This window comes from Heloderma suspectum, chromosome 5 (genome assembly GCF_057233095.1).
Source record: "Heloderma suspectum isolate Gila_16-S chromosome 5, 16-S_ref, whole genome shotgun sequence".
Taxonomy (NCBI): Eukaryota; Metazoa; Chordata; class Lepidosauria; order Squamata; family Helodermatidae; genus Heloderma; species Heloderma suspectum.
Genome location: NC_139462.1, coordinates 152,648,703 through 152,661,848, shown reverse-complemented (window position 1 = coordinate 152,661,848; position 13,146 = coordinate 152,648,703). Strand labels below are relative to the sequence as shown.

Genomic DNA, 13,146 nt, shown 5'->3' with positions numbered 1-13,146 from the left:
GCAAGTATCTCGGCTACAACAAATGTATAAAATGAGCAGATATCTGTGAAAACCAGCTATTTTTAAACTCCTGGAGAACTTTGCACCTTGGGGTATACATATTCCTACCATGTTATACCAATAAATTTAAGTACAAATACAGGTTTCCTAGATTTAGTAGGAGAGTATAAAATAACCTGGGAATTAGTCAATATAATCCTTGAGACAACCAGAACTTTGCACAGTACGTTTTGTTTCTGAGAATATTTTCCATTTCATTATTCCTTGTTGCTCTGCGTTTTACAACATCAATGCATCTAACAGTTGATTCAAACATTCAGAGTGGTGCCTGGTACAGTCCTCTAAGTAGGATTGCACCACTTCAGAATCCACATGTGGGATCGTTTGTTTGGATGTATGCCCTTGTCAACATTTCTCTGCATGTGGAAAGCTTAGATATCAGGAAGGCTTCTAGGCAGCTGTCTCCCTGTTGTGTAAACTGCCCATTTGAACAGACAGGCTGTGCTTTCAAACAAGCTGGGCTGTAACAGAAACACCTCCCCTCTTTAAAAAATGTCCTTGTACCTGACATCTGTAATAGTATTTTGGATTGTTTAGTATGTAGCTCCTTTGTAATGCCCTGAGTATTGGCTTTAGTTCATTTAGGCATGTATATTGTAAAGAGGGAGAGAGCTTATTTAAAATTGGGACAGCTGGATTATGGGGTTTTCCCAGGATGGGGCTTTGGCAAAATGGCTGTCCTGACTAAATCAGGGTAAGCATGATATAGACTTTTACACCCTCTGAGCTAATTCAAATTTGCATGTGGTACAGTCCTCCCTGGACTCTCTCATTTCAGAATGCAGCTGATGGATTACATTTCAAAGAACTAATAATTATATACAGGTTTTATTTTAAAAAAACACAAATAACATTCCAAATCTGTGTTTGAATAACCCTGCAGTGGAAAAGATTATTTGGCCATATTCCATTTTAACTGTGATCCACTTAAAGTGGAATCATTTCCAGTGATACCAACAGAACATTTAAGGTGTTTAGGATCAAGCTGGGCTGATATTCTCATTGTAAAAGGCTCTTGAACAGTGTTTGAGATTTTAAGATTAACTGCACCTACCCATCAAGTTGAGATCATAAGGTCAATTAGCAGCGTGTTTCGGTATAGCGGTGGAGTTGCTGACAGTGGCCTTATGCTTTGCTCTCTTCTTCCTATTTTCAGCTGGTTAATAATCCTCTAGCAAGTCAAGCAGCCGCTGCAGCCGCCGCCGCCGCCATGGGCTCAATAGCAAGCTCACAGGCCTTTGGCAATGCACTCTCCGGTCTTCAGGGGGTCACAGGTCAACTAGTCACTAATGCACAAGGACAGGTGAGTGGAAGATGGGGGGAAATAGTGAATTCATGTGGCATATTATCTTGGGGTAGAAATGAATTCCCTATGCATGACTGCAATTTGTGGTTGCACTGATATATGGTCGGGGGATAATAAATAAACAATATTTCCTGACAAAAGAAAAGAAGTAGAAATGTTTAGAGTACTGAAGTAGGATCAGAAGGCTGGATCGAGACTTAGTCGTAATTACTAACTTAAGTCCCATTGATTTCAAGTGAGTAAGTCTGGATCCAACATTTTTAAAGAAAAATGAACAAACGTTTGGCTTTGGCTTCTCCCATCTAATTTTGCAAAGCAAATCAGAAACATACATCTGTCTTTTGAGTATCCATATCTGCAAATGTCTTGTTCTACTCATTCATTAATTTCTCTAACACTAACAGAACCAATAGGTCTCCCTTAGTACTTAGGAAAATTAAGACCAGGATACAACATTCAGGTTTAGAATTACTAACAGTGACACAAACCGTCTTGAAATAGGCTTGGAAAATCACCTGAGATGCTTTGGGAATCTGATGCTGATGGGCATGATCAAGACAAAGGGCATCTCTACACCAGCCTAAAATCCTGCATTTAAAACAGGGCTTTCTGCTTCCATTTTAAATGCAGGGTCACAACTGACTCCCTTTTACATGCGTGTCCTTCCCCCACTCCCCTACTCCCCTCCCCTCCCCCCCCACTCCTCTTGCCCCATCCTTCTCCCCGTATCTGAATCTTCCATTATCTTTCATTGATCTCGCTCCTCTTCTTGCCACTTTTACTCTTTTCATGGAGGAAACTGAAGCAGAACACAATGGGGTAATTTGATAGCTCATTATCTGTGATCTATTTAAAAATGGAGCAAAGGGCATTTAGTGCAGGAGACTCCCTGGAGGGTCACGGCAGGGTCACAGCGTCATGTAAAGAGCCCGCAAACGTCCGTGAAGGAGCAATCTCATTTGCAGGATAAAAGCTCTGTGTGAAGGAGCCCAAAGTTATGCACAGTCTATTATTTCAATGGGAGTGAGTTAGCTTCTAACCTCTTCCACTGAAATAAATGGGACTTTCAGACCAATCTTATGAATATGTACTCAGATATAAGCCCCAGGTTCAGTGGGGCTTACTTCACATAGGATTGTGGCCCTTCTCAGAAGGACTACTTCGAATTTAGCATGACTCCTTCCAAGTAAACGTGCATAGCATTTGGCTGTCAAACATGCTTCACTTCAGCTGGATTCCAGCTGCTGTTGTGTGTTTTTTTTAATGTATCTTTAAGAGCCTTGGTTGCTACCATGTACACACACATCAGGAAAATAGTGGTGCTGGCAGTTATTCATCTGTAATTTGCATGGATAATTAGCAACATCACTATGATTCACAGCATTATCTTGTGGATAGCATTTAAATGGTGCTGTTAAAATAGAGAATATGTAAAGCAGGAATCAATCTGTCGAACAATTTCCATCATTGTAGCCATTTTTAGCATATTTGTAGTTAATTGCTTTTTAAAGTGGCAGTTTCTTCATACAAGCCCTGAACTTCATATGACACCCACAAATGTATTGTGTAGGCCTGTGATAACACAACATGCTGTATGTTTGTGTGGTGTTGGCCTACATGTGCTGAAGATGTGCTGTTGCTCCTCACCACATGTAGACTACATATTTGCAAGGAACACCCTTAACAGTGCAATCCTATGTGTGTCTACTCAAAGATAGGTCCCACTGAGTTCAATGGGGCTTACTCCCAGGTAAATGAGTGTAGGATTGCAGCATATTTAAGCGAGTGAGTAGCTCTATCAGCTTTAGTGAAATCATTCCTTCTAATAGCGAACTTAGCTGATGAGTGCCAGCAGGACTGTGGCAAAAACTAGCCCACTGAGAAACAAGAGGGAGATAACAGCATGCTCAAGGAAACCCCGCTATTTGCAGAAGTACAAACTCTTATTAAAAGTGATTCTGGGAAGAAGAAACATTTTATATTTAAGTCAAAACTATGGTACCATTCTTGAAACCAGTGATTGTAAATGTGTGCTTGCCCACTTCATGCCATATAATTGAAAAATGCAGAAACAATAAATTATTATTCTCTTCTCTGTGATTTGGTATCACCAGTCTACTTACCTGAGACAGACATGGCATTTATTTTATTCTGTCCAATGCTTTTTAAATATTAAAAAATATTTTATAAAAATATATTCACTACCCTGAAGCCTAGTGTTTGTTTTGGGGTTTGCTTTATTTTATCATTATTAACATAACGCATGAAAAAAAATGCATCTGGAGCTCCCTCTCCACAAGGAAAAAAATGCTGACCTTGTTATATTTACTGGGTGGGTACAGAATTGTTCCATCACTACCCCGAGGCTTGAACGATGGAGCTTGTCAAAGTGAGGCCTTATCTAATGAATCATCTTATCGCAGGTGCACACCACACATATTAAAGGAGGATTGCACGACCATTGTGCCCTCTACAATAACCTTTCAGTGTCTACTTTAACCCTTGTTTCAATCCCTTTTCATCAAAGGCTCGTTTTATGCAGCCAGCTTTAAATGGAGGCTCTCAAAAGCCTATTAAGATTTCTGTTAGGGACAGGGTATTGGAATGGAAGAAAAGTTGGTTATAATACCTATAACTCATAGTCAGATCAGCTCCATCTAGAAACCTTGCTTGTTTATATCTGTGCTTCAGAAACAGTGCAAACTGTCTTCTCACAGGAGGCACCAGGCACATGGGACATAAATTTAAGGCTCTGGGATATAAAACCATGACAATTTGTCAGTTGAAGGGAGTTCCCCCCCCCCTTTTTCAGACTCTGCCCAGGAAAGCAAACAATTGGGATGTATTGGTAAACTATTGGGCGAACACATCTGTCCTGTGCTTGAATAAAACTAAGAGACTTCACAGTGATACTGCATATTTATTTGTGCACCAAATCTGCAGGGCTAGGTGGGATCCCATTTTTGCAAAACTGCAGCAGTCCATTAAATAGTCTCTGTTCACATAAGAGTCCAGAAACTATGTTACAGGTAGAATTCTGTGTAAATGAAGGGTTTAAAAAAAAAGATTTAGACTGAAAAGTTCTGCCTCATTTGCCTTCATGTTTATAGAATCCTGAAAGTCAGAATAGGTATGGGGGAAATTGCATAGCTTTTTATTTATTTTATATACATTATTTCTACCCTGCTACTTGTGTACCTGATGTGGCTTACAAGTTGGTAAAATCCAATGGTCATCAAATCTAATTAAAAATAAAATTGCAATTTGTCTCACTAAAATCACAATAAGAACAAATCAAATTGCAATACCAGCATAGATATTCTTAGATGAGAAACGTATAACCAGCCAGACTACCAGCTTTCAACCTTCCTCAAAAGGTAGGTCTTCATTGCAAACTACACATTATGCTTACACATGTTTCAGGGGGAAAGTGGCTGACAGAGCACGATTAAACACAGCGGAGGCTGGTGGCTCCGATGTCACGGGGCAGTGAATCTGCTCTGGGTTTCAGTCAGAACCAATCAGAACTCTAAAGGAGCTATCCAAGGTGCTGACCTCTGTCCCCAAAATGAGTTCAGCACCTTGGATAGCTCCTGTAGAGTTTTGACTAGTTCTGACTGAAACCCAGAGGGGATTCACCACCTCATTGACAGTGGAGCCACTTAAACACCTCTTTCCCTCACCCTCTGCTGCTAAGTGCCCCTTCCTAAGGGTGTTTTGCCACACAGAGAGGTCATTCAGGCTATTATCACACACAGCTACTATATAACACATAATTTGGCTTCTTCGACACCGTTGAAGCAATGATAGAAAAGGCCCTGCTCTTCCTCACTGCTGATCAAATGTCTTGAGCATTAGGGTCCCTTGCAAGGCTCTCTCCCAGGTTTTAAGGAGGGGGGAGTTCATACTGGGAGAGGTAGGCCCCTGGTGTGAAGATATAACAAAGTGATCTGGCAGGTTTCACAGACTGATCTTAGGAGCCGTCTGACAAGAGGGAAGCTCCCTCCTCCTTAATAGAATCCAGGAATGAAGGAAGAGGGAAACAAACACAGTCCTCACTGTCTCTCAGGCAGCTATATCTCTGGTGGAGAGGCAGTCAGAGAGAAGCTAGCTGATGTGTCATAAGCTTGGGCCCTGTCATATAGCTGTTTTCCCTTTTCAATGACCTTAGGAGATAGAGAAATGAGAGTAACATTTTACATAGAGTGTAAGCATGTTCTTTTTTTTTGCTCTGTATATTTGTCTCTTGTTTTCCTTCCATTTCATTGTCCCTTGGGCCTATAAACAAAGCAATCCCATAGTGTTCAGTGAAACCCCTTGTGTGCATCCTATTGGGGATTCCTCTGAACAAACACTCCCCCAAGGGGCCTTCTCCATGACCCTGCTTATTGAGCATTAATTTTTTTTTTAAGATTAAGGGTACCAGTATGCACTAGAAAGGCTGGCACTGCAATTGCAATGTGAGGTTTTTTTTAATCCACATATATAAGAGCTGGGAAAAGATGGGGAGGACAACATAGAAAACACTGGAATGCAACAGTTTGGTAGCGTCACTTCTGGATTCTCCATAAAAATTCAGTGAACAAATAATGTCCATTCCAGAGAAAACAGCTAGTGTAGAAGCAACCAAGGTGTACCACATGTTGGTGAGAGAACCACATGAGTGAGAGCTTTGGCTTTACTTCAGTGGCTTAACTTTTCCACAAAAACTGGATCATTCAATTTAAATGTTCTGGTTTAACTTTCTGAAACAGGAACTGTTCAACAGAGCACCATCCAAATAAATTACTTGCCCCGTATTCTGTATGACAAAGGGATTAGGCCTACTGCAACTACTGAGGAACCATTTTGTCCATTCATATGCAGGTGTTGGCCTCAAGATCCTATAAGCTGATGCATTTTGCTGAAAGAATGTTCTAAAATTCCTCAGAGGGAAAAACATGAAATCACCAATCACTGGGACTGGATTACATAGCTGACATCTGGATGAGAGTTGGTAGAATATCCCCATATGGTCAAAAGGGGACTTTTTCCTTTACTGGACATCAGCAGCATCTCTGTGTGTGAATAACTGCAGGGATGCAGGAAAGCAGAACTACATGTTTTCCTTCTCTGAGATATCAACAGTCACACCAGCATTATCATATTGTCAATGATGTTGTTGTTGTTGTTGTTGTTCAGTCGTTAAGTCGTGTCCGACTCTTCGTGACCCCATGGACCATAGCACACCAGGCCTTCCTGTCCTCCGCTCTCTCCCGGAGTGTGCTCAAGTTCATATTCATTGCCTTGGTGATGCTATCCAGCCATCTCATCCTCTGCCATCCCCTTCTCCTTTTGCCTTCAGTCTTTCCCAGCATCAGGGTCTTTCCAGAGAGTTTTCTCTTCGCATTAGGCAGCCAAAATATTGGAGCTTCAGCTTCAGTATCTGTCCTTCCAATGAGCAGTCAGGGTTGATTTCCTTTAGGATTGACTGATTGGATCTCCTTGCACTCCAGGGGACACGTAAGAGTCTTCTCCAGCACCACAATTCGAAAGCATCAGTTCTTCAGTGCTCACCCTTCCTTATAGTCCAGCTCTCACAGCCATACATTACTACTGGGAAAACCATACCTTTGATTAGATGGACCTTTGTCGGCATGGTGATGTCTCTGCTTCTTACTATGCTGTCTAGGTTTGCCATTGCTTTCCTCCCAAGGAGCAAGTGTCTTTTAATTTCATGGCTACAGTCACCGTCTGTGGTGATCTTGGAGCCCAAGAAAATAAAATCTGTCACTGCTTCCATTTCTTCCTCTTCTATATGCCAGGAAGTGATGGGGCCAGATGCCATGATCTTCGTTTTTTTAATGTTAAGTTTCAGACCAGCTTTTGCACTCTCCACTTTCACCCTCAACAAGAGGCTCTTTAGATCCTCTTCACTTTCTGCCATTAGGGTGGTATCATCTGCATATAGGAGGTTGTTGATAATTCTCCTGGCAATCTTAATTCCGACTTGTGATTCATCCAACCCGGCGTTTCTCATGATGTATTCTGCATATAAGTTAAATAAGCAGGACAACAATATACAGCCTTGTCGTACTCCTTTCCCAATTTTGAACCAATCGTTTGTTCTATGTCTGGTTCTTACTGTGGCTTCTTGACCCTTGTACAGGTTTCTCAGGAGATACTATGTACCTAATGCTCATCCAAAATTGTGTTTAAGGTAGACCTATGTAAGCACAGCTGCAGTAAGGATTCCAAAAAATATTACCAGGCCTACAGCTTTGACTAAAATATGCAGTCCAACCCTTTCCTGCTTTACACTTGAGTAATCAAATTGACTTCAATGACACTTCATGTGTTTGATGTGAGGGCTGCAGGCTTTGCCCATTTTTATAAACAAGAAAGCGTTTTAAAAGAACAGCAATACTCATTTTATCAACCAGCATGGCTGTGTTGTCTCAACGAGCAGTGCATGTTTATAAAAGCGTATCGCTTTGAATAGTGTAACAACTGAAAGAAGAAAAAAAAGAAAAGAGTTGTCTTATGGTATTATGTTACATAATTTTAATTGCACAGTGGATTAACAGGGTCAGAATATAGCTTAAAAACCATCCAAAGAACTTCACAGGTGCTGAACGTATGCACAGCTTCATTGACAGGAAAATCTTCCTGAGAAAGAAGAGAGCTTCATGTATGGCTTCCACTAATTAACAAACATTAACTGTCTTCAGAGAGGTTTAATCCACACTTAGCTTGCCGGCTAAGCAGGTAGCCTGGTGTCATTGATCCAGTTTGATAATGGGAGTACTTTGGTTCTCATTATTCTGATAAGAGGGTGCCCATTGGCTCTCTGAGCATCTTGATGGTAAATGGTGCTAATAAGGCCTGATGGTTCTCTGCTCCTAACAAGCCTCTCAGCAGCAAGAGTCATTACAATGGAGATAGATTTGATGGGATGCGCTCGCTTTTGTAGTGTCTCAGCTGCTGACACTCTGCGACATAATCAGGTCACAGAGCCGGTCACAGCCATCAGCAAAAACTGTAGCTCTATCCCTCATTATTAAAAGTGTATTATTCCATCCCAGGCCTTCCTAATACTGCCAAGGGCTTTTTCATTTCTTTTATATATATAATATCTATATGTCTCTTCTACCCTGCTGCTCTGTTTTTGGTTAAGCATCAACTCCCAACTAATAAAATAAAATATTTCATCAGCTTAAAAGCTAGTATATTTTAAAGCAAAGGAAATAAAGCCACCCTTTTCAAATCCAGTGAAGGGATCACAATTAAATAAGAAGGGGACATTTTGTCACCATGCACTGCATGGTACAATGTAATATGTCATGTGCAATAAAAAGAGTAGAAAGAATTACAAAATAGGACCTGACTCTCTTTATGGATTGATTTGTAAAGTACCAAAGCATATCCCCTTTGAAGAGACTCTGGGTGACCACTTTTTAATGTGCCCATGTCCTCTTTCCTCACAATTGCTGTTATTTTCTTGTAGCACTGCAAGTGTTTCTAATGAATAAAGAAGAGGCAGCCTTTACAATACACTCTGGAGTAGTTCCACAACAGGAAATGGGACTACTCTGGATGAAAACTTCAAAATGTAATACAGATACAGGCTGGAAGGAGATGATTTTTTGCCCCAGGCCCAATCTACACGGAAATGGTTTCAGAAGTGTTTTCTGGTTATATCCGAATTTTCAGAAAATCACTTTGTTCTGTCAGCAGCACACAAAGCAAGAAAAGTGGAGTATACACTACCTAAAAACTTGCTTTCACAGGTCAAGCAGCACTTTATGCCACCATACTTTGGGGTCAGGTGGGAGGAGTCGAGGGAGTAGAACTGAAAGTCATCAATCGTGTAGGTGCTGCTCACAGAATGAGAATGCTCCCAGCCCTTTCAATGCTCCCCTGCTCAGGGAACTTTAATGGAAGAGTTGAATCACATCAACTGTAGTTTACCCCACACCTCTCCCCTCACATTCACCAGGATTGTGAAGTAGCAATATTGGAGCCCTGCTGCCCACATTAGTTACTGTAGCGTGCTAATGTGACATTGCACAACTACAGGTCTGTGAATCAGAAATATTGAAGCCCTGCTCCCCGCGTGAGTTACTACCCCAATACAATTCAATTCCGACTGTCGTGCTAGTGCGACATTGCACAATTGCATGATTACAGGACTGTGAAGTAGCAATGCTGTAGTGCAAAGTAAAAATAAACAGGAAAGGCCAGCAGCCAAATAGCGCTACTGTGTAATAGTGCTAAGCGGGAAGAGAAGCCTGTCTCCAAAGCGGCTACTGCCAAAGGGGAGGGATGGGGGGGGGATGGTCCCACCCCTTGACCAGGTCACAGCCACACCCCTAGGCATGTAGGATTTAATTTGGGGGAACAGGGCACACTTCAGCAGAACTGTGTGGGAGCCACATTTAAGGAAGAAAGCCGTGCTAAAAGGACTTTGCGAAAATGCGTCTTTTTGAGAGGGAAGCTACACAGTTGCTGCAGGGTGGCAACAATGTCATGTGTCATGAAAGAGCCTCATGTGCCCTCACTCTGCCGTAAATCTCCCGTGTAGATTGGACCCCAGAGAGAGGAAGCTGGTGTGAAATAGGGAACACTGCACAATGTGTGCACACTCATCTCATTTTTACATCTGCTCTACAGATTTTGCTGGTTCTTGTGTTTCTAAAACCTGTTTGACCAGAGGCAAGAGCGAGACAAAAGGAATGTGTGTGCCCTATATGCCATGGGAAGTGATGCCCCCTCTTAAACCACTTTCAGCAATATTAAAAACTATTGTCAGTTATTACCACCCTAATGCACTTTAGCCACAAACCATTTAAGTGGTGGTATTTGCTCTTAATTCACTTCTATTGGAACTGAAGACAGCTTTCTCATGATGATTTGTGCTTTGAAATTAGTGCTGTGCCAAAATTTTTGATTATTCCATTATCAGGACTCGGGGGACAACGACAAAAACTCTGGTGAAAGAGACCGGAGGAAGTGAGGATTTCTCCATCCTGGCAGCTCTTTCTGAATGCCCAGGAGACCATGTGACCTTTCCCTCTCCAACAGGCATTCAGGAAGAATTCCCAGCTGGAGAAGAGTCCTGGGCTCTTGCAAGTACAGGGTGGGTGGGTGTTTTTAAGTAAAAAATAGAAAGAAGACCCCCTGAGAGTTGCCTGCACTTAAAAAAAGGTATGTAGAAACCCTGTTCCCTTCCCTAAGGAGAAAATTCTCCAAAATTCTCCCCCTCCCTGTGAAAGAGGGAGAAAAAACAGTGCCTTTTCCACAGGGATGGAAAACGTTCCTGAAAATAGGGGGCAGGATTTGGCACAGCACCATTTAAAATACAAAAAAAGAAAAAGAGAGAGAGGCCTGTTCCTTTCCCAATTGCCACTTCCACATATTTTAAAAAGAAGCAACATGTGCATTGCACCCCACCCAATTGATGGGATGCATGCATAGTTTGTACTTGGGTATGGCTGCTCAAGTACAAAATGGCAAGCAAGAAGCCATCCTTACATCTTAGTCCTGAAGGAATTTACTGAGAAATCCACAGAATTCAATGTGTGGTCACATTGATCTTGTGGTCACACACAAGATTATAACCTTACTACACTTACAATCAGAGCCTAAAGATGAGTCTTCTTGGCGCTTTGGGAAGGGTGCTACAGGTACACTTGTTCACTGCATCCAGGCCTTCCATGACAAATGAAGCTGATGTACATATGTTACTTTCCCATCAGCCTGCATTCCAGATACATTATGCATGATGTGGAAGAACAAGCAGGGCACAGTTGGTTGCCATAATCATCTTTAGGGATAAAAACTTTTTATGATAACTTTATAATGGCTGGAGTTGGCCAGTTGTTTTGTGAAGGTGTCTGTGCTGCCTTCAGTTCCAGTGTTTGAGAGTAAAGGCATCAATTATTTCTTTTTCAGTTTAGTATTTAACCATTATCAGAATGAAAATGGGTGTGAGTCTATTCAGAATTATACTGTGGTCACAATAAGTGCTTTGATGTCCTATTAATTTTGGTCCATTAACAAAATTAATGTTGGGGCCAGGCATAATTTGTCAAACAAAAAGGTAGCAGTTTTAAGTACAGTCCTCGCTGTTGGCATAAGAAACCACAGAACACACATGGTTTCTTTATTTTGGATGCTGCTTCTGGTTTAGCACCAAGCTACTGAAAAAGGACCACAGTAAACTCCTGTATAGGTGCAGCTTTACCCTGCTCAAGCTTCTCCTGGAGGCAGGACTGCTCCTGGATGACCACATGACAGTGGTGTTCAGGAGCATCTTTTCCCTGAGTTCACTTCACTTGTGTGCCAGCTGTGCTTCCTTTTCTTTTCTTTTCTTTTCTTTTCTTTTTTGGACTCAGTCACATTCAGGTTATTATAATGCACTGTACATGGGGCTGCCCTTGAAAACAGTTCAGAAACGTCACTTCGTTCAAAATGTTGCCAGGGTTTGACTAGACTTGACAGATCAGGTCATATTACTCTGATACTCTACCATCTACATTAGTTCCCAGTGTGTTTCCAAACTAAATCCAAGTTGCTGTTTTGACCTTTAAATACCTACACATCATAGGACTAAAGTATCTCCAGAACTGCCTTGCTTGTATGAACCTGCCTGAATACCATGACCCACTAGAGTAAGAGATAAGGCCATTTCGATGGTGGCACCCTTAATTTGGAATAACATTCCAGGTGAGGTTTGCATGGTCATTGCTGCTTGTCTTTTAGCAGGCAACAAAGGCTGTTTTATTCCAGGGGAGGTTTTCTGCATGCTGCTTGCTTTAATATTAAAAAAATGCTGTTTTTTTTAAATTAAAAATGCTGTTCTTGATTTTGTTTACGTTGTTTTCTGATCATTTTATTAATGTTATTTTGATAGTCACCTTAATTATTTGTACAAAAAGGCAGGGTATAAATACTAGAGTGAATGAATGAATGGTACAATTTCAAAGTTTATGGTAGTCTCTCTTTTGCCATGTAGGTAGGAATAAATTAATTTTTTGCCCAGTGTCTTCTGAATCACACATTATGGCTAAGGAAAGTATGCTACAAATCCTTAAGGAACATAACCATGTCCAAGTTCTTGCTACTCTTGAGGGAGTTCTAAAAGCAGTATACTTGCCCGAGGCAGAGTTACCTCACAAAAACACCTCTAAGGCAGCTGTTCCATTTCACCCTCACTGCCTAAGGCTGTTTCTGCTCTGGCCTCTTATTTCAGTTAATATTTTTCACCACTTCTGCCACCAGTTAAGTTCCACAGATGGAAGTGATGACAGAAGAATCAAATTTACCTTAGTGCCCGAGTGCTTTAAGGACTGCGGTACCCAGCCTCCTCATAGCCGATATAGACAATGATGTAAAGAACCTATAGGTAAAAGTTGTATTAAATACAAAGGTGATTCCAAGATATATTGAGTTCATAAAGGGGAATACTACATAAGGATGGGGGTGGGGTCCTCTGTAGGACTGGTAAGATGCAAACTCTGATGTCTCGATTACATGTTCACTCACACTTCCAACTCTCTTGCATTCAAAAGGCTGGACCAAGAACCTGAGCAAGATTCTTGGCTGAGTCATCGTCGTCGTCATCATCCTAATGGCATGGGCTAAACTTAATTAAAGTTGCAATTCTACACACACTGACCTTAGAGTAAGGACTCAAGGGGTAAGGAGTAAGAAGCCCACACTTACCTTGGACTCAACAGGCATTATGTCTGAGTTGACATGTATAGGACTGCACTGTTTGTATATTATTTTGACTGGCA

General features: G+C 41.4%; 1 protein-coding gene across 1 annotated transcript in view; it reads left to right on the top strand.

Moving 5' to 3' along the window:
* The window catches only part of POU6F2 (POU class 6 homeobox 2), a 475,368-nt gene that overhangs the window by 426,884 nt on the left and 35,338 nt on the right, over positions 1-13,146 (top strand). The window contains exon 6 of the mRNA XM_084860397.1: positions 1,217-1,363. Within this exon, the coding sequence (XP_084716523.1) occupies positions 1,217-1,363 (147 nt within the window). The remainder of the gene's footprint in view (positions 1-1,216; positions 1,364-13,146) is intronic.